Source organism: Kryptolebias marmoratus, linkage group LG14, assembly GCF_001649575.2.
Source record: "Kryptolebias marmoratus isolate JLee-2015 linkage group LG14, ASM164957v2, whole genome shotgun sequence".
Classification (NCBI taxonomy): Eukaryota; Metazoa; Chordata; class Actinopteri; order Cyprinodontiformes; family Rivulidae; genus Kryptolebias; species Kryptolebias marmoratus.
The window spans coordinates 23,461,861-23,483,135 of record NC_051443.1 but is presented as its reverse complement, the minus strand read 5'-3'; the positions used below and the strand labels follow the sequence as shown (position 1 = coordinate 23,483,135).

Below are 21,275 nucleotides of genomic sequence, written 5' to 3'. Positions count from 1 at the left end.
GTAAAGAGTGTCTGCTAAACTTTTCTCCTTCTTGCATTTAGCAGCAACTCGAGCACATTGCTGCCCCCTATATGTCAGGAGGACAAATAACACCTTTTCTGTTCAAATTGCCAACCAGCCACAGTGGCGTGTGTGTTGATTAAATTTACCCGCATTTGGTCGGTGGCGGGTGCTAATTTCCACCCCTGCCTTGAACATGCGTGGGCATGTTTGTTTATCAAAATGGTCGACGTTCAAGCTGAGCGTGATGATGATGATGTCCTAACAGGTCAACAGATGTCTGAGATGATGTTACTCCTCCCTAAGCGCGCACTCTTCAGATATTGTTGACATTAAACCAGCCAACATGGAGGAGCTAACGGAGGTGATCACAGCAGCGGAGTTTCACCCTCACCAGTGTAACACCTTCGTCTACAGCAGCAGCAAGGGGACCATCCGTCTCTGTGACATGAGAGCTTCAGCACTCTGCGACAAGCACTCCAAATGTAAGAAAGCGTCACTGCTGCCGAGCCACGGTGGGAGATTCAGCACTTGGCGATGAAAGTCCTTCAGCTGATGATCGGTGCGTCTTTCTGCTTTGCCTTTCAGTGTTCGAGGAGCCAGAGAATCCCAGTAACCGCTCCTTCTTCTCTGAGATCATATCGTCGATCTCAGATGTTAAGTTTAGCCACAACGGGCGCTACATGATGACCAGAGACTACCTGTCTGTGAAGATCTGGGACCTGAACATGGAGAACCGACCAGTCGAGACGTATCAGGTGAGAACGACCAAAACAACAGATCACACCTGTTTATTTACACTACAGAGTTAGGAGCAGATGTAGTTTAACGTTTATGTTTTAGGATTATGTAAAAGCTGATTCAGCATTCACTCCGTTTTCCTGTTTCTTCTGCGTACTACTCATCTATCAAAACAATCAGCTCGTTCAGGCGGCGAGTCCTGTGACCGCAAAGTTTCTGTTACTGTTATACTTTCTCAAATATTTTACTTCATTTACAGATATTTTCCCCTCAGAAATGCATGTAGATCTTTTAAATTTGCTTTAGTATACTTGCTCTGTTTTTACCTTCTTACGCTACATTAGAGGCTTTTAGCTGGGCGTTGGAGGCTTTTAGCTGGGCGTTGGAGGCTTTTAGCTAGCATTGTGCTTCTTTCAGCAGTCATTTAGCTCTTAGCTATCACACTATATTTTAAGAGAAAATTAATTTTCTCTGTTTTAGTTGTCATTTTAAATTTAAAGTGCATTCTGTGAGCTGCAGAGGCGTTAAACTGTAATAATGGCCCCACCTTGTAAAAGAATAACGCCTTGTAGTTTCACAGAGTGGCCACTAGGAGACACCCTAAACCTGATTTGCTGTGCCCTGGTGTTTGTTTAGGGAAATGTTTGCTCTACACAAGCTTCAGATATTAGTTTAAGTCCTCAGCTGCAGGAGAGTCCGCTCACGGTGCTCCACACCCGACTCATTATATCCCCTCGATCATCACAGGTTCACGAGTACCTGAGGAGCAAGCTGTGCTCGCTCTATGAGAACGACTGCATCTTTGACAAGTTCGAATGCTGCTGGAATGGCAACGACAGGTACGTGCACAAAGCGCAGGGTTTGGATTTCCAGGAATTGCCTGATGGCTGTAATTGGCTGCGAGTCGAAGCCTGTCTCATCTGATGGCGAATAAGAGTTTTTCTATCAAAGTGGTTCCACTGCTGGCATGTGTCAGTCCTGTTTGCGGTGCAGTTCTTAAACGCAAACCAAACCGTCGTTTGAACAGGATTTATAAATGAGGCTTGCAGAGAAAACAAGACAAATGCTGCGATTAATTTAAATAAACTCTTTCTAAACTGTGAAACTCGAGGTTTGTGGACCAGATCTGACCTGTGTTGGATTATTATTTATATTATTTACCTGGTTTTCCTATTATTAGGCAGTTTTATGCTCTGTGGTAAAGTTTTCTTATAAAATAATCAAACCAAACTGTTGAGAGGTAGACACGATAAAGAAAAGCTAATAATGTGTATTTTATTTATTCTTTTATTCTGTAAACTAATCTGATGTTATAGGATGTCTTGAGAAACAGTAGGGTCAGATTATTTATGTTTTCTATATAAATGTGACCCAGATTGGCCTCTGGCTTGAACAAATAGTTTAATTCTGGCTCCCCTTGTTTTGGCCTTGATGATTTAAACTATTTATTGGACGATATGTTTAAATTAAAGGTGGGAATCTTTTCAATTCAGAGAACTTGGATGACTAAAAGACAGATTTCTATATTGTCAAGCCTAATAAAAAAGTGCATAAAACATATAAAAAAAAGCAATTAATTACAGGCTGCTACCAACAACTAGCACTGATGCTAACTTAATGTTAAAAAAGGCCACAGAAAAGCTAACATGATTAGCATTAGGTTTATGACTGGAAATTTATACACAAATCCAACGTTTCACAGTCATTACTAAGAACAGTTAAGAAAGGCTAACTTCAATGTTTACTAACAGACAAATATTCTTCAGAAAATATAGAAAAAGATATGAGCACTAGCACTTTGAACCACTTTGATCAGAAACCAGTTAACTAGTTATCTGTGCAAGTGATCCAATATGTAGACCTTATTCCAGGACGTTTAATTTTGAAGTCTCAAAGCGTTTCCCTGTCTCCCCCGCCAGCGTGGTGATGACGGGATCATACAACAACTTCTTCCGGATGTTCGACCGCGGCCACAGGCGGGACATCACCTTGGAAGCGTCCCGCGAGAACAGCAAGCCCATGCAGGTCCTAAAGCCCCGCAAGGTGTGCACCGGCGGCAAGCGCAAGAAGGACGAGATCAGCGTGGACAGTTTGGACTTCAACAAGAAAATCCTGCACACTGCCTGGCACCCCCAGGACAACATCATCGCAGTGGCAACGACTAACAACCTCTACATATTCCAGGATAAAGTAAACTAACTGGATGAGCCCGCAGCCTCGTCTGGGACGGCGGCGCGGTGGACGGCGGTAACAACCGGCGTCCGTCTCCGTCGCTGCTGGCTGAGCAGACTTGTTCTTAGATGTGGACAGAAGTCGTTTCTCGCCCATCATCGGTCTGTTTGTGGCGTCTGCCTCGTTGTTTAAGTGACGTTGTGCCAATTTTTTTTTTTTTTTTTCTCTTTTTGTCACGTTCCCTTCGCCCGCCCGCCCTTTACTTTTATAACGCGGGTAAAACCGTTTAATTTCCTTAAAATTCTGACTACACACACTTATTTTTATAACGTCGTCCCCCTCCCTCTAAACGGCTCTGTGGTAGAATTTAAAGTTTAGTCTGTCCCCTTTTTTTTGTCCTTTGCCATTGTAGTGTTTATTTTTCTAAGAGAAAATTTGTTTTTTTAGTAAATCATCCATTATACTGTAGGTTTTCTCATCCCTTGTTTATTAAAACTCAGCAGCCACACAAGTATGCTCAGTTGCTTTATTATTATGATTTTTTTACCCAACATATTTGCTGTTCACGGCGGACAGCGACACCTCGACAGTTGCCTCCAGGGTTTTAAGTACCGAGAGTTTTCAGCGAGGTGCCTCAAGGCTCTAAACGCCACAAGAGATCTTCTGTATTTTTTATTTTTTATTTTTTCTCCTCACTTTCAGACATCTTTGTGCATCGGTTCCTCTTCCTCCTCTTGTTTTAGTGTGCAACAACAGTCGGGTATGAACAATACGAAGATAATATTATGATTGTCATATTTATATTAAAAACAAAAAGAGAAAAGGTTTAAAACTTCACCAGATCTGTTCAGTCCCATTTTGTAAAACAAAGCTGGACCTTTAAGCATATCTTCTTTTTTTTTTTTGTTGGTTTGATTTATCTTAAGCATTGTCTTCCCATTTCGACCCACAGCTCTCTAAGCAGTATTTCACAACAGGGATTTGACACTGGACTTTTATTGCACCGAAACAAAGTACTTGGATGTCTGTGTTAGACTGCAGTTTAAGAACCATACATTATTTGAGGCATTGAATAATTTATTTTAACTACTGCAGACATTAACGCTCGCATCATGTCTACACGTATTTAAAATATGGACGTTTAAGATGTTAATGCCTCTAGTAGTGTATAACTACACTTTTACTCTGCCAGGAAAAGGAAAAATAAAGGAACTATTTTGCATCGTTGTGATGATTTGGCTTTTATTGGGTTTCCTGGTTGCCGTTAACGTGGATTACAGGATTTTCTGATTCGTGTTTCTTGTTTTTTTTTTTTTTTTTTTTTTAAGGTCTGCGTGGCGGGGGGTGTTCAGTTACTGGAAATTGCAGCTAAGCACGCGTCTGATTTGTGCCACAGCTGTGTACGGGGGGGGGCACGCATGTCCCCGCTCACATGGGTGAGCTTTGAGGTCACATTACTCTGTTTATACTGTCACCGGAGGGTGAAACGCTGCTGCTCCTGAGAGTAATATCCCATTTTTTTCCTTTACATCTTCATGTAATTTGACTCTGTCCCTCATGTATGGCAAGCTGACTTATTATATAATGGTTAAACAGGCTACTCCAAAGCAGGCATTTAAAGTTAGGTTCCTCACAGACAGAGTGAATATTAAAGTTAACCAGAACGCCATTCTCCTTACAGTAAATTGTCATTTTCCTCATTTACTTTTTGTCACAAATACATCCTTCCTGTCTTGGAACATTGTTGACCTCCACCCAGGAAGTATGTTTTTGGTAGTGTGCGTTTGTTTGTGTGTCTTTAGTTTTTAAAACCTTTAAACTTTTCAGGTTCGAGCCTCGGTGGCGGCAGGAAGGGGCGTTCGGCGTCAAATGATTGCCAAATCTTTCATGCGAGTTTGCTCGTTGAGGTGACCCCAACAACAAATATTTTCCCCTATAGAAATACTACAATTGTTTGAAAACCTTCAGGTTTTTTATGTGCATTTGCTCCGTTTTTGTCTTGTGCTGCTTTTGGTTTTCATCTACTGTTCTTCTTATAGCTTCAAGCTAGCCTTTTGCTTCTTTAGCTTTTAGCTAACCATTTGCTCATAGCTACATTTTTGCTACGTTTTGCTTTTTAGCTTGCCATAGTTTTAATTTATAGCTAGCCTTTTGCAGCTTTTATCTACTATTCTGCTTATTTTAGGCTTTACCAACTCAGTTTTAGATTCAGCAATTTTCAGCAGTCATTTAAAACTCAAAAAATGCAAATTTTTTTCTAGTAGACATTTTTCTTTTTTACAATCTGTTGCCGAGTCCCTTAAATGTGTTCATTAATGTAAATTAATTTAACTTCAAGTTTGACTGGTAAAGTATTTCGTATAAGAGAAACTGGTAAATCTCCAAAGGAAGTAATTAAAAGTAGAAAGTGGTTTAATTATATATCATAACGGCCTGCCGTACTTATGTCAAACGGCTGGTGTTACGTCAGGGGCTAGCCCCGCCTCTAGGCGGCTGTGATTGGTTCGCCGCCTCTGCTTCTAGGCCAGCAGCTAACCTACGAAAACAAACGGCTTCGGCTGTGCTTCATGTTAGCCGTTTTCTGAAGCACAGGGCTGAAGACGAGTCGCCCGGTGGTGATTAAAAAGCACGCCTGAATGTGTAGAGATAGAAGCTCGCGTTTTGCGTTGACTTGAGCCCTTAATGCAACCCAGCCTCCTCACCAGGAACGACGATGTCCGACGCTGCTAACGTTCCTTCCACAGACAACAACGGAGACTCGGGGCTTAACGGTAAGCTAAGTCGGGTACTCTGGAAAGGCCCCGCCATTATGTGTCGTTTGCCTCTGTAAATATCTTTGAGTATCTCCTTATATCTAGAATATATTTACTGAAAGCGTTTCATCAATACGGGTTTAAAAATTGCACGGCAAATCTATTTTTCTTAGCGAAGCTTTACCGAAGGGGGCGGGACTAGAACTATACGTTCCGTGTGTTTATTGACAGTAGGTTGGACCAATGCCCTTTCAGTAGTCTTGATTGACAGACGAGGGATCTAATCAGCGGTTCAGGTAGAGGTTGGTGGGCTGAAGGCTTATCAACAAGGATAGATGGAAGATATCCAGTTTGGAGAAGTCGGCGTAGATAATATTTCATAATTTCGCTATAATAAGCCGTTACAGTCAATAAAAATTGGATTAACGTCTAAAAAAATCTGCAAATAACCAAAAAGCTATGCATTGTATTATTCTTTAATGTATTTTAAAATGTCAGGGCATCAGTTAAAATATATTTATGCATTAAAATTACTTTTTTTTTTTTTGATTTTCTTCATCCTAAACGTAACCTTTTTGAAGGGCTACAGACGAGATGTAAATCTTGGCTTGCATCAATCACTATAGACATAAACAAAGGGGTGTTTATTACACTGCTGCACTGACTCAGACAGGCCAGGGCCTCTGGTGCAGGGTTTACAACACTGTGGTGTGTGTGTGTTGGGGGGGTGACTTGGCATGCTATTTATGGTTACAACGACAAGGAGACAGAAGAGTTTGCCATGATTAAGGTGTGAAAGTTGCTTGGAGTTTATTTTCATCCAAAGCTTTTGGTCATGAAATGATCCTAATGTTTGTTTCCACAACAGTCGTTTTTGTGCTTGTATCTCACGAACCACTGGATGGATTTTAATAAAGCTCCAAGAAATGAATCAAATACAGCAAATACAGAAATGGATCTATGTCAGTCAGCTTTACAGATGCTGAGCTTCAATTTGGTGCCACAAACTGTGCAAGAGCTTTAGCTTGAAGGTTTACTCTCAGCGCTGTCTGTTAGCAAAATATCTCATGAACCGCTCAGAGGATTTTATTGAAACTTTTGATGACCTTAAGCCAAGTCAAAACTGGCTCTAACGCAGCCAGATTTACAGACATTGAGGTAAAGTTTGGCGTGGTAGTAGTAGAGAGTCATCCTCAACACACGCTCTGAGCGTTAACGGAGCTCTTGGCGGGTGATATGCATTCTTTTGGTTTAATCTAATTCTGATGCTTCGGCGTTGGTACGGGGGGGGGAGGTCACACCGAACAGCTGATGTCGTCCGTTTGGCCAGAATGTTCGGAAGCGTCGTTGCCACGGTGACGTGGTTTTAGCAGGCGGCGCAAAGACAATGGTCTGTGGTCTGCCGTGTAATCCGCAGGATCAGGGCTGAGCTGATGCGTGTTCGGATGGGATGGGATTGGGGGGGGGGTGTTCAGTTTATTTATTTATTTTTCCGAGGTCATGTGACCTGCTTAAAGGGTCGTCCTCCACTGTTTATTCTAGTAGGGGGAGGTATTTTGATACAGCATGATGAAGGGCGGGGAAGAATCTTCCCCCCCCCTGGACAGTCCATGCTGGAGCTCACGTACGGACCTCGGCAGAGTTATATTTCCCAGCCGAGGTTTCCAAACAGACGGGCATTTACTGCCGTCTCATCACGCAGCAATAAATAGAACCTTTTCCTGCAGCGTCTCCGACCGACGGGTTGCCTCCCTCCACCTCAGATCAGGAAATAACTGTTGACATCTTTCTGTCTTTCTCATTTCCCTTTGGCCTTTTTTTTTGTTTCCTCCACTTTGTGGAGTGTGGAGCCTTCAAGAAACTGAAAAAAATACCATAGAAAAGACACCCAGTCTTGTCTTTTCCAGCTTGAGTTTAGTTTATCGAGTTATTTGGCAAAGTCAGTGTAGATTAATGAACATTACTGAACGCTTTACTTTCTTTTTTTATTGGGTTGCATGAATATCATGACTAAACAGTTCTAAATAGACACCGTTAAAGTTTAAACATTGAACTTTTTTCTGTTTGATCCGTGTTGACTACGCTAATGTAAACCACAGCTTTCTGGCAAATATTTGGCAAAAACAGTTACAAGCTTACAGACACCCAGAAGTCTAAAGATTTTAGTTTGTCGCATATTTCAGTGAACCAGGGCTGAAAGACGGGAAAGAGCATTTCCCCTGAAGTAGAACTTTTATTTCATTTAAAATCCTCTTCACACGCGTCTGATTTCAGTGATAAATGTTGGAGAAACTCTGCTTCTCTGAACAGTATGCGAGTTTATTGGTTTATTGATACAAGTCGGAGGAGCTCAGAGCTCCCAGACACTCGTCTCCAACCTCGTTTAAACTAAAATACTTTGAGAAACGAGGAAGACTTCTGTGTTTTACATGTTTAGACCCAGATTAAAGCTATAGTTGGTAGATGTGAGACTACAGCTCCGAATGTCCAGGTCTGAAACCCACTCTAATAATAAATATTAATTACTGAAAAACATGTTCAGATCTTGATTTCTAAAATGTACTCCAGCAGATTAACTCAAAGCTGCCAAGGTGGGTACATTTTCTCTGTTTAGTACTTTTATTAATTAGGCTTGAGCACCAATTCAAAGCTGTGTGGACGTGATGTTCTGGTTCGTTGTCACAGACGAGAGGAGAGCGTGTTAAGTGAAGTTCATTTACGGCACAGTTTTTTTTTTTTCTTTCCCCACGCGTTTCTTCCCACAGGGTCCTGGGTCAAGCTGGAGATGAACAGAGCTCATCAAACCCAGTCGTCCTCGCTGCCCCTCCCTCAGGAGGAGGAGGAGGAGGCCATCGTGGGGGGGCTGGAGCACGTCCCGTCCTCGTCCTCCATCCACAACGGTGACATGGAGAAGATCCTGCTGGACGCGCAACACGAGTCGAGCCGCAGCAACTCCTCCTGCGACAGGTGCCGTCAGACAAGCGGGTGTTCGGAAACGAACAAATGACTCGGCTCGTTAAAGAAGAGTTCAGCTTTAATCGGACATGAAACGATGCTCATTGGGAGGAGTTCTCATATTTTGATTTAAAATGTAAAACACACACAGTCCCTTCGTCCTGTTGCCACATCATGTGCTTGTGTAACCTCCAAGGCCGCGGCAAACCAGACCTTATCAGTGACCCGGCCCGTCAGCTGTCAGTGAGTCACCTGAGGATGTTTGTGTCAGCTGAGAGGATATCAACAAGCTGCTCGGAAATAAACATCAGCGTTGTACAGCGGCAAAGCTTTTTAGGACAACAGAGGTGTCAGATTACTCAAAAAATCATTACGACTTTTTTATTTTTTTAACTTAACCCGTTAAAACAGACCTGGGGGAGGAAGATATGACCAGAAACTGATACGGTCGACATGTCAGGGCTTTATCCTGATATGCTAATTTTTAAAAAATGTATTTTTAATTTCTATGTTAATGTTTAATTCAACACTACAGCCCGGTGCAGTCCTCTCATTCCCATATCCCTCCTCGCTTAAAAAGGTCTTTTAAACATAATCCAACAACAGAAGGGACTTTAAATCAGCCCAGCTTCAGAACAAAGGTGCCGACAGAGTGTGTGAGTGTAATTATTAAAACAAATAATATTCTGTTTGTGCGGGAGGACGTGGAAGACCCTCTGACCAATCACGTTTAGACGCCAGAGATTCAGGAACTAGAAGAAAGCAGTTGGCAACAAGTTTGTCGTCTGATCCTTTTTGTTCAGCAGTAATTCTTCTTTCTGAACCGGAGAGGCCTGGGTCTTCTTCCGGAGCCGTTACTTCTCTGACCCGACCAGGGAAGAGCACCGGAAAATGGATGGACGGACAAGGAGCCCGGCTCAGGCGGTTTTGTCGGTTTTGTCGGTTCCACGTTACATCTCCACGAATCTCTGATCAAAGTCTGCTCAGAGACCACCTTTCCTCCTCCTCCTCTAACGTTACACCGCACGGGTTTATAGTCTTCCTGTGAAATCCAAACCAATCACGAGGGCTGATGTAGGTCCGATAAAGACGTTTTTATTAGTTTAATATCAAATGACAGGGCATGAACTTATTACAGCAAATAATCTCAGCCCAAAAAGCTTCTTATTACTTTACTGGACTGTCAGCAAGCAACAAAAACACCAACAATATGCATTTAAAAAACAAAAATCATGGGTAGAGTTGTGTCCATATATAAAAAAAATAAATAATTAGCCTGATATTTGAACATTGTGAGGGAAGCCATTCCCTTCAGCTGTCCATTTGATGGACACTGGGCCTGAAAGCGTCCATTATGTCCACATATTTGGACCAACATGACTCCCAGTCAGGAGACACGGAGACGAGTCAGGATTCGTTTTTCTTCTCCTTCTGGTGTTTACAGTTTGGAGCTCCACGTCTTGGTCGCTGTAACACTTTCTGTAATCCCGTTTTCGTCAGATGGTTTAGTTTGTTTATTCGTTTTTTTATTTTATTCCCCCCCCCCCCCCAAGTTTGTGATTTCCGCTGACGCTGTCCTTGTCCCCTTTGATCGCGCAGCCCCCCGCGGCCCCACTCCCCCCAGGACGCGGGACAGATCATGTTCGACGTGGACACGACCAGCAGGAGAGACAGCCAGGTGAGAGCGCCTGTGCCTCTGTTGCCGTGGCAACCTGGACGGCGGCGGCGGCTGCTGCTGCCTGCCTGTAGTTTCCATGGAAATGGCTGCCACGCAGAGCGGCGCTTCCGTCGTCCCTGTAATCTCGTTTGTTTTATTTTTTTTTCACACATCGATATCATTTTTATTTTAGTTTTCCTGCGTGAGCAGATTTCAGATTACGTTCTGACAAAAACACCAAACCTTCCCAGAAAAGTCGCCGACTTACGCGTGTGTCTGTTTCTCTAGTCTGAAGAGGACATCTTGGACAAAGAGAGGGACATGGACATCCTGATGAAGGACGCAGACTGGGTTGCCGACTGGTCCAGTCGACCGGAAAACATTCCCCCCAAGTAAGTCTCAACCCAGCAAAAAAAAAAACCCCTAAAAACAACAACTGAGCTTCACGTTTGTGCAGAAAAAGGGTTCAAACGCTGACCGAAAGAGTTTCAGGGTGTTTTATCATAAACACAACATATTTATCATTTAAAACATCCTAAATGTGTAAAAGGTCATTTTATCAGGAGAAACCCAAACTTAAAAGCCTCAGCATCTCAAACTGTGTTTAAAACTTTAAAACTTTTCTTTAAGTGACTTTAAACATTTAACGCCTAACATTCATGAAATTATCCAAAGGGGAAGTGGGTGGAACCAATATAAATGGTTCAGAAAGCGTTTATGGTTTGGTTTTGATGTCTTATTTTCTTCGGCTACGTTTCGGCTGCTTTCCGGTTCTAACAGTAAGGAGGTAAAGCGTCTTCACGTGGCGCTCGCCCCATCAGCCGGGGATCGCCTCTGATGCCGTCTCTGATGTCTTTGCAGGGAATTTCACTTCCGCCACCCGCGGCGCTCGGTGACGCTCAGCATGAGGAAGACGGGGGCCATGAAGAAGGGAGGCATCTTCTCCGCCGAGTTCCTCAAAGTCTTCATCCCCTCGCTGCTGCTATCGCACATCCTCGCTCTGGGGCTGGGGTGAGAACCCAAGGCCTCAAAAACATCACTTTTCTTTGTTTTTCAGTGATGCACAGAAAATATTCCAGTATTTGGCTTGAATTCTGTTAAAATATTTACATATTTTCTCATTTTGGCACAGCAAGAATATGATTTTCTTTATTTATACTGGCTTAAAGAAACATATTGTCACAATTTATTAAAAACTAAACCTTTGTTTACTGTTCCTCAGCGGTATCATCTCTATAACGCAGCTAATCTGGCAACCATTAGTCGTATAACATCTTCTCTGATGTTCTTTGGGCTCCTTTGCCTCCTCCTGCAGCCAGGTTTTAGTTTGACACAAAACAGCAACTTGTGTTCTTAAAAAATATAGAAATATTTACGGAAATGATTAAAGCAATGAATGTTATGAACTTTCATGATGAAGTTTATTTAAATTAGCTCACCAAACTACAGCTTTGGGAGTAAAATCTGCATTTTTTTCTGCCTTTAAGGTAACATTAAGATGTACATACTGTAAAAAAAACACTCCCTTTGTCTTTATTTTTTGTTTCCAAGCAGCCAGACTTTCTTTTAATCGTTTAAAGTGTTCTTGATCGACAGTTTTTCCGGTTCTCCTGTTTTTTTAAGGTCTCAAACGTCTTTATGTGTAATTTGTGGCTTGTAGCCGTTTCTGTTCGCCCACCGACGCCAGCAGGGGGTGCTGTTGCACAGGTACGGCCCCACACCAGCTGTTGGTTCCTGCAGAGCAGCTGCTGCACACCTGCTGCCTCAGACTGAGCTCTGACACTCCCAGGAGCGCCATGTTAGCGATAACACGGCGCAATAATCGGCCCCGTTCAGCCAGATAATGTTGAGCACGTCGGCGTGCAAATGAGTCACCGATTAATGACCAATTTTCCTCATGAACGCTCAGGTTTTTTTTTTACATCGCAGTACGATAAAACGTTCTGTTAGGACGGTAACCTTTTTATAGATTGGGGAAATGTGTTATTTCTTTTTTTTGTTGTTGTTTTTGCTGCTTTTATAGCTTATAAATACAACCCCATTTCCAAAAAAGTTGTGTGAAATGTGAATAAAAACAGAATGGAATGATCCTCAACTCTCTAAATCTATATTTTATTCAAAGTGGAACATCGTAAATGTGTTAGATGTTTAAAGTAAGAAACTGTACATTTTGTTTTTTTTTAAATGGTAAGATAATTATGAATTTTATGGCAGCAACACATCTCTGAATGGTCTTATTTGCTGGATTATTGTTTTTTGTTTCATGATGTGCCAAATGTTTGCAGTAGGCTGGATGGGTTTGGACCCGTCTGATCTCAGAACAGTTCTCCTCTTTGGTCCAGAGGAGACACATCTGTCCACATCTGGCTCCTTCTCTGCCTGATAGAGCTTTAAGCAGCGTTTGTGGACGGCACGGCGAGCTGTTTTTACAGACAGTGTTCCTGAGCAGAACCCGATCACCAACATCCAGCCTTTTGACCTTTGACCTCAGAGATTTCTGCAAATTCTTCAATTTTTTGTGGATGAAATGAGCTGCAGCTGATGGGTTATTTAAAGTCTTTCCAGTTTTCTGTTGAGGAACTTTATTCTGAAACTGCTCCACCTATTTTAGACAGTTTCTCTCAGTCTGGTGACCCTCTGCCCGTCTTTACTTCTCAGATATTACACCCTGCTGCCAGTTAACTTAATCAGCTCCTCCAGCTGTTTCTTTCTCAGCCCTGCGAACACATTTTTTAAAATGTGTTGCTGCCATCGAATTTAAAATTACCTTTTTTTTTTTGTCCAAAAACAAATTTGATATGTTTACGATGTTCCACTGTAAATAAAACATGGATTTGCATTCTGTTTTTATTCACATTTTACACATTTTCTGGACTGGTCTCCAATCCCGGTCCTCGAGGGCCACCATCCTGCAGGTTTTCCTTGTTCCTCTGCTCCAACACACCCGGTTCAGAGGTTAAATTACCTCTTCATGTTCTGCAGAAGCCTGTTAATCACCCGTTGATTCAAATCAGGTGTGTTGGAGCAGAGGAAACAAGGAAAACCTGCAGGATGGTGGCTCTCCAGGACCAGGATTGGAGACCCCTGCCTTACAGACTCGTAGTTCCTGTCAATATGCTCTATATTGCCAAAAGTATTTGCTCACCTTCCTTCAGACGAACCTGAGTTCATCCCATTCTTAATCCGTGAGGTTTAATCTGATGTTGGACCACCCTTTGCAGCTATAACAGCTTCAGGTTTAGGAGCGTTTATGGACATTTTAGACCAGGGGTGGGCAATCCTGGTCCTCGAGGGCCACCATCCTGCAGGTTTTCCTTGTTTCTCTGCTCCAACACACCTGATTCAGTGGTTAAATCACCTCTTCTTGTTCTGCAGAAGCCTGTTAATCACCCATTGAGTCAAACCAGGCGTGTTGGAGCAGAGGAACATCTAAAACCTGCAGAATGGTGGCCCTCCAGGACCAGGATTGGAGACCCCTGTTGTAAACCATCGCTGTTTGCAGATTTTAAACTCGTCCGACGTTGATCTGCCTTCTTCTCCTTTCCCCTCAGTGTCTACATCGGGAAGAGGCTGACCACGCCACCGGCCAGCTCCTTCTGAAGCTGAAACCGAAGAAAAGTGCCTGAGAAGTAGATGTCGGAGGAGGTTTTGCTGAATGCCTGTCCCTCATCCCCCTGTCCTGCTTGCCCCCCCCCTCCCCCCTGAGATTTGACATGTTCTCAGGAGGAAAGCTCCCCTTCTCTGTTTTTCTTAACCACCTATCTTCTGTCTGTAGATACCCCCCCCCTCCCTCCCCTCTTCACCACCTTTATATCCTTCAGTTATTCGTCTGAGCTTTTCATGAATGACTCCCGGTCACTGGGTTTATAACGGGGGGAGGGGTTTGCAGGGAGGGGGTCGCCCTTTATTATCTGACTGTTTTTAAAGCTGACCGCAGATTGTGCCACCTGCACGTGTAGCCCCAGCACTTAAAATCTTGACCAAATTCAGAGTGTCGGCTGCGCAGACTGAAAAAACGTCATCATGCCTTTTACTGAAAGTGGCCATTTTTCTTTTTTTTATTTATTTGACATTGGTGTTTTTTTTGTATTATTATTATTGAGAAGTTTTAATTACAAAAGGAGTGGCCAACCTAAACCTAAAAACAATTTCAGCTTCTGAAAACCTTTTTTTCTTTTTTCTTTGTTCCCGATCGTTTTAAGAGGACGAGCAGGGAAACGCTCTGAAGGAATCCTGCTCCGTGACGAGTAGGAAAACGAGTGGATGTGCGTTCAGGCCGTGTCCGGGTTCCTGTAGGCCTGTCCAAAATCCTCCAGTGCTTAAAATGGCGGTTCAGGTCTTTGGAAGCGGGGGTTCTGTGGAAAGGGTATGAACAGTAAACATCTTACCTGTTGTAGGCAGCTCTTTGAACAACCTCAGTTTGGAGAAACGGGAGTATAAATCTGACAAGATTGACGAGCTAATGGCTAATCTGATAAGTGCCAAAATCCAAAGTGGTGTCTTGGAGCACGAAAGGGACGCTGAGATGAACTGACAGTGGTTAAACGTTTTTAAAATAGCTTTTAACTAACAGCAATCCGCTTTGGTCTCAGATTAGCCGTTAGCCCATCAATCTACAACAGGTAAGATATTAACTGTTCATAAATCCCACTTCAAAAGACCTGCAGCCTCCTGACCAATCAAATCTCGCTTCCTTTCGCTTCCTTTGGAGCTCAGTATTACATGAGTCTTTTTTTTTTTTTTTTAGGGTACCTCGAATGATTTTTATTAAACAAAGGAAAAAAAAGTAATAAAAGTAGTTTACTTTTCTATAAGTAGGTTCTTCAAAGATCTGAACTTCAGAGATGCTATTTTTCAGGACTGAGCCAGTCCTGCACTCCAACAGCGTTCGTTAAATACTCCGCGGAGCTGCGGGGGAAGGGACTCCGGCATCTGAGAGCGGCGAGAAGCACAGAGCGACGCAGCTGGAAGTTGGGAGTTTATAGACGCTCGGCCGCGGCGTCGGTTTGTAGTTTGGTTCTTTTTGGCTTCGGCGAGGCGCGTCTGAAGCCGGATCGGGGTCGGTTTTTTGTGCGAACGGAAACTGGATCGATAATGTTTGCACTCTAGAGGCTTATTCATCTTTTTTTTATATTCAGCGTGAAATACAAGAATCGACGTGGCATGAAATGACTCGTGTGCGGTGAGATGGAGACTTTTGCACAGCCGGGGGGGTTGTTTGTTTGTTTGTCCTTCACGCCCGCAGCAGCCGTTCAGGAGTAAAACTCAACGTTTTTCAGTGTTTCTTCTCTTCTGCTGAGCCGCCTGCCCAGCGCCATGTCGACGGCTTTGTGGGTCCTGAGAGTTCGAGTGGGACTTTCTGTTCGAGTTGGGTACAGCCAGCCCTGCTTCCTCATCAGAAAACACTCTGGTGTCTAATTTCACAAAAGGTCAAAAAGACGACAAACTGGCTTTAAAGGATTCGCAGCACAAACGACTTTTTTCTTTGGCGTGACCCTCGAGCTTCTGCTTCTGTTTGTTCCTGCAGCTTTCGAAGCTGAGACTTTGGATTCTTTCTACTTGTGTTTGTTTGTTTGTTTGTTTGTTTTCCTTGGTGTTGGAGAGGGGTTGTGAACACGCACGGCGGGAATCAAGTTTGACAAAAAAAAAGTGCAGAAAAACAACAACAAAAACAAAATGTTTTTAGTTTCAGGGCCCCGAGGAAAGAAAGACTGATGGTCGGAAAGTTGTTCTTGTAACGATAAATTTGCTTTTTTTTTCCCTGCTACATTGGAAACACTGAAAACATTTTGTCAATAAAATGACCCGAGTGAAACTATTTTTAGTTTTGACTTTGCCTTTTTAATTTTGACAAATAACAGTAATGTTAATTTTAAAACCTGTTAAAGACAAAAGTAGTCAGTCCAGTCAGAACTGAACTCCATTTCTCCAAACTGAAGCTGTCAAAAGAGCTATCTACAGCAGGTAAGATATTTATTTATCTTAATCTAGTCTTTTTTTATAGATGGTACACAAACATTATAAAAAAATGTTCCATCTAGTTTTGTTTTGACCTAAAAAGATTGGAAATGTTGTATAAATTTACCCTGAAATGAAACTTTTCTTGGTCAGAATGAGTGCAACAACACGACAACGTCGTATAGATTTAAGGATATAATTATGGGATGGATATTTAAGTGACTGTCTGAGAATTGGAAGTAAATAATGAATGTCAGGAATGTGTTCCTTCCAAGCCTTTTGACGTTAAAGCAGCTCCTTCCTGAATGACGCGTCCTCCGTCTTTTTCCTTTAATGGAACCTCAGAACACCCGATCCCAACCAATCCAGGCGCTCGGAGACGCGTGGCTCCGCCCACCCTGCAGCCGATGGTGGCGTTGCTAAGGGTTACCGGGTGGCGGCCAGCTCCATCCTTCTGCTGAGGAGACTTTCATCCCTTCGGCATCCAGGCAGCGATTCCACACTACAGGTGAAAACGCAGGAAAAAGAACCAGTTTTCTGTGAGAATTATTGAATGTGTTGCAGGAAAAACACCACTTTGTCCACTCTTATAGTTGCTTTTTAGAGGAATTATTTATTTTCATTTAATAAACCACAAAACACACATCATTTAGACATAAATGCACCTAATTTTAGAGACGAACAAGCGTTCTGTTTACATAAAAATAACAAATTTGATCTTTTCTGTAGGTTGTTGCATATTTAGAGCAGCCAAAATGAGATAATTTATTAAACCTTATGCATGCAGGTAATAAACTGACAAAAGGGCGATGCATCTCTCAGCTATTTTTCTCTTTTTATTTTATTTTTAATCTGTATTTTCCCGATACTGCTCATCTGTAAATACAAACTTGTCGCTACTTTTGCCCAGTTTGGTTCCACATGTCTAAGAACACAATGAGCACCACGTGGAGCTCATTTAAACAGATAAGATGAATGCAGGTATGCAAATCTATGAGAATTGTGGGCGCTGAGGGTGCTGCGGCACATCCTGGTGAATGCCAAAGGTCACGCACGTCCAAACACAAAGTCAAAGAACGAATGCGAAAAGAATAAAAAAACGATTTCATGACTGCATCATCATTACTGGTTTAAACATATTTAGCAGAGTTATGAGTTGGCGTGCATGTGAGCAATGAAATGTTTAAAGTTCGGAAAACCGGCCACTGGAAATGGGACTTTCCGTGCACTTCCCAAAGCACGGATAAATGGGGAAAGGTGCTCCAAGAAGGGCATCTGGCGTAAAACAAACACGCGGATCAGTCGGGGTTCAGGGTTGTTCGCCAGCAGGGCGCCGGCGGCCGGCGGGAACTGGACTCGGACTCAGACGATCCGCTGCGGCGACCCCCGATAAGAGATCGGCCGAAGGGCAAAGACGACCTCGACTTTTCCTAAAAACGGAGCAAAACAAAAACTAACCTGCAAGAAAACAGGAAACAGAGTAACACTTTTACAACAAATAACACAAAAGTTCCTAAAAATAAAAACAAAAATCTAAACAACTTCAAAATAAAAGTTTCTAAACGACAAAAGAAAAACAGAAAACAGTTTAGAGCAGAACAAAAAAAAACATAAATCCCTTAAATAAAACAACAAAAACAGGAAATCTGTAACTATAGACAACACGACACAAATAAAACACACGAGAATGATCAAACTTCTCAAAACCACAGCAAAAAATAAAAATGTTTTGATGTGCATCAGTGACCCTATTTATTGCTGGGTTGTAATTATATTGCATTATCCTCCAAAATAAAAGTTTATGAGATGCATTAAAGTCATTTCCGTGTCCAGTTCTGGATCATCTGCGACTGTGGGAAGTTCATTGGGTTGTCCTGAAAAGGAGTTGATGTGTTTTTTATCTGTTTGTAGTTTCTGAGTCGCTCGGTGATGTCACTTCCTGCCTTCGGACTGAGCAGAGCTGATAATCTAATAAGACGGTCCCTCGTGTCTTCGCTCGCGGCAGCCAATAAGAGGACCTTGGGTGTTTTTTTTTTTTTTTATTTGCTGATCTCACTGCTTGTCCTACATCTGTTCTGGATGCCAGGGCCGTGCCCTTCCTCGCCAACCCCTTCCTCCCCTCCTCTTCCTCTGGCTCCTCCAACCGTCCATCGCTGCCAACTTTACCCCTCTGATTGTCTGAAACTTTTCCGTTTGTCACGTTTTGATCAGTGAGGACAGGGGTCAGGGTTCAGCCTCCCCTCTTCTGACCCTCCTCCCCGATTCCTCCCCGGTTGCCTCCCTGCAGAGACGACCACCCACCCCCCACGCAGGCCCCTGGGAGCGTTAATGGCAGCAGCAGAGCCGTTTGCTGCCCACCATGTTGTTATGGAAACTGCGCCGGCACGAACTCACTCGCTGCTAAAACGCTTTTCATGGCCTCTTTTTTTTTTTTTTACCAGAGAGCTTTTTTGTCTGACTGGCTGTTCTTATCGATCACCATGCAGCAGATATTGATTTATTCTCACAGGAACAAATGTTCCTGATCAGTCTGAAAAGTTAAACACCGAGCATCATAACAGGTTCATACAGATTCACAAACCTGTGAGTCATTTCTGCAGTTTTTTTGCTTCCAAGCAGCCAGACTTTATTTAAATTTTTCTGTTTTTATTTGGTAAACAGTTAACCTCAGACCTGTGAACCATTCAGGCATAAAAAGTCTCCTAAACTCAACCAGCGTAGGGTCGACAGTTAACAAAACAATTAAAAAAAAACGGCTGTAATTTAGATTTTTAGGCACTTATAGAACCAGCGGCTTTCTAATTTTATTTTTATGAGTAAAATACCAAAGAAAATAGCCATCTATCAAGTAGAAACCATTATCTAGGACTTTTAATGCCCACAACCTGTCACAGAAACACAACTTAATCCCATTTCTTTAGTTGAGTTTACAAAAAAATACAAAAGAATCCAGCTAGTAAGTTATCTAGCTCACTACTAAGGATAAGTATCAAATTTATACCAAATTTATTTAGTTTATTTAGGTGCGTCTATACAAAAATAACAAAAACAACTAGATAATGCTACTAACTATTAAGTTACTATCTTGCTCGCTATTAAATTAGTAATTATCACAAGGTAACTTTAATGCTAGCAGCCTTTCACAAAGATAAAATGTGTTCCTATTTCTTTAGTTTATTAAAGCAAGTCTATAAAAGAAACTAATTAATGTTACTCGCTAGTGATTTTGATATCAGTAACCTCATAAAAACCCAGTTTGTTCCTATTTTCTCAATTTATTTTGTATAAAAAAACAAAGAAATTAACTACATTTATTAGCCGAATTGCTACCTTGCTAGCCAGTAACTTTGATAGCTGAAGCCAGTGACAGGAACACTATTTGTTCCCAATTTGTTTTTGTTGAATCTATAAAATAAATAGCAGAAATTACAGTTTGACATACATAAAATAAGAATTTTGCACCAACAAGGTTCTTCTTAAAGCTGAAAACTTGACATAAAGATGATTAACTGAAGGATTTTTCAGATACTGTTCATATATTTTCTTGTTTTCCACTTGTCCACCTTCCATATTAAAAGGTAATTAGATATCAGATCATTGTTGTGTGTTGCACTGATGACACCGCCTTTATGATGAAACTCAGGTGGAGCTGTGTGCACGACACTGAGGTGACGACAGCAGAACGAGTCCTCTAGACGAATTAAAACCTTGTGTGCGAAGATGGCGTGGAGCTGAAACTGTCAAGCGTGCAGATTTCAAAAACACCGACTTCAGCAAAAACATTTTTTTTTCTCTCTCTCTCTTCAGGGGTTAATGATCGTTATCAGGGTTCGAGTGGAAGCTGGCAGATTAACTGAATGCTGAGAGATCAGACATTTTCAGGGGTGGAACTGTGGCATCAGACTGGGATGTTCATCAGAAATAAAATAAAATAAAATTATGATGATGTGCTGTTCTAATTGGAGCTGTGAGTTTATTCCATTTGCAGACCGAGAAGGAGGAAAACTAAACAAAAGGGAAAAGGAACCAAAGCAACAAAACTCCTGATTTAAAGTCCATTCATGTCCGTTTGAAGACATCATCCTGATCCTGTATTATCATCTTTGGTGTTTTCCTTAGATTCAGCTGAAGAAATGGGAATTAATTGGGTCTTTGCGACAAGCTGCCGGACTAAAGAGTCACGAGCTAACAGTAGCTGAAAGCTAGAAGAAACAGAAAGTACGCTAAAAGCAATAAATAAATAAAAACTAAAAGCAGAACGCTAGCTAAAAGGAGCAAAAACTAGCTAAAAGAAGCTAAACACGAACTGAGAGACAGAACAGTAGCTGAAGACTTAAAGAAGCACAACTTTACCAAAAAGCTAGAAATGGCAAAAGATTAGATAGAAGTATCTAAAGGCTAACTAAAATCAGCAGAACAGTAGATAAAAGGTAAGAAAAGCAAAAGGCTAGCAAGAAGCTAAAAAACAGAATAGTACATCAATCAATCAACTTTATTTCTATAGCACATTAAAAAAAAGATAAAAGTAGCAAACTGGTAGCTAAAAATAGCAAAAGGCTAGCTGAAAAATAAAGGTAGCTAACAGTAGCTAAAAGCAAAAGGGGGCACGGTGGTAGCCAGTAGCTGAATGTAGCTACAGGCTAGCTAAAAGTAGTAAAAGGCTAAAAGAGCAGAATGGAAGCTCAAAAAAAAAAGGCTAGTTAAGTAAAGTAAGAGGCAGAATAGTAGCTAAAAGGGGAGGGATGTTACTTTATGTTATGAGTTGACACTATGTGGAAATAAAAAGGAAATAAATATTTCAGTAAAGTAAGAAAAGTTTTGGTTTATAAAATGTTTGAATGCTCTGTTTTTGGAAGTGAAATCAGAAATACTCCTGAGAAATAAAAGGCAACTTAAAGACAGATTTTTTTTTTTATAAACTCAATAATCTGGATTCTGATTTATAACTGCGTGTCTTTAATCACTAAGTGGGACCTGACTTTCCTCCTGGTCACAGCTCCAGGCTCTGGGAGGTGTGTGTGTGTGTGTGTGTGTGTGTG

General features: G+C 41.9%; 2 protein-coding genes and 1 long non-coding RNA gene across 3 annotated transcripts in view; all 3 read left to right on the top strand.

The window, feature by feature from the left end:
* ppp2r2ab (protein phosphatase 2, regulatory subunit B, alpha b) overlaps positions 1-4,141 on the top strand; it is a 12,910-nt gene extending 8,769 nt beyond the window's left edge. The window contains exons 7-10 of the mRNA XM_017425475.3: positions 321-485; positions 589-758; positions 1,489-1,580; positions 2,661-4,141. Of these exons, the coding sequence (XP_017280964.1) occupies positions 321-485; positions 589-758; positions 1,489-1,580; positions 2,661-2,940 (707 nt within the window). The 3' untranslated portion in view covers positions 2,941-4,141. The remainder of the gene's footprint in view (positions 1-320; positions 486-588; positions 759-1,488; positions 1,581-2,660) is intronic.
* A 1,276-nt stretch (positions 4,142-5,417) lies between these two features.
* bnip3lb (BCL2 interacting protein 3 like b) lies at positions 5,418-16,096 on the top strand. The gene is made up of 6 exons (XM_017425534.3): positions 5,418-5,684; positions 8,432-8,633; positions 10,221-10,299; positions 10,567-10,670; positions 11,140-11,289; positions 13,830-16,096. The coding sequence occupies exons 1-6, from the start codon at positions 5,627-5,629 to the stop codon at positions 13,876-13,878; spliced, it is 642 nt and encodes a 213-aa protein (XP_017281023.1). The 5' UTR covers positions 5,418-5,626; the 3' UTR covers positions 13,879-16,096.
* Positions 16,097-16,197: 101 nt separating this feature from the next.
* On the top strand, positions 16,198-20,930 carry LOC119617646. The gene is made up of 2 exons (XR_005233990.1): positions 16,198-16,744; positions 20,044-20,930. It is a non-coding gene; the product is annotated as an uncharacterized LOC119617646 (long non-coding RNA).
* Positions 20,931-21,275: the final 345 nt, after the last annotated feature.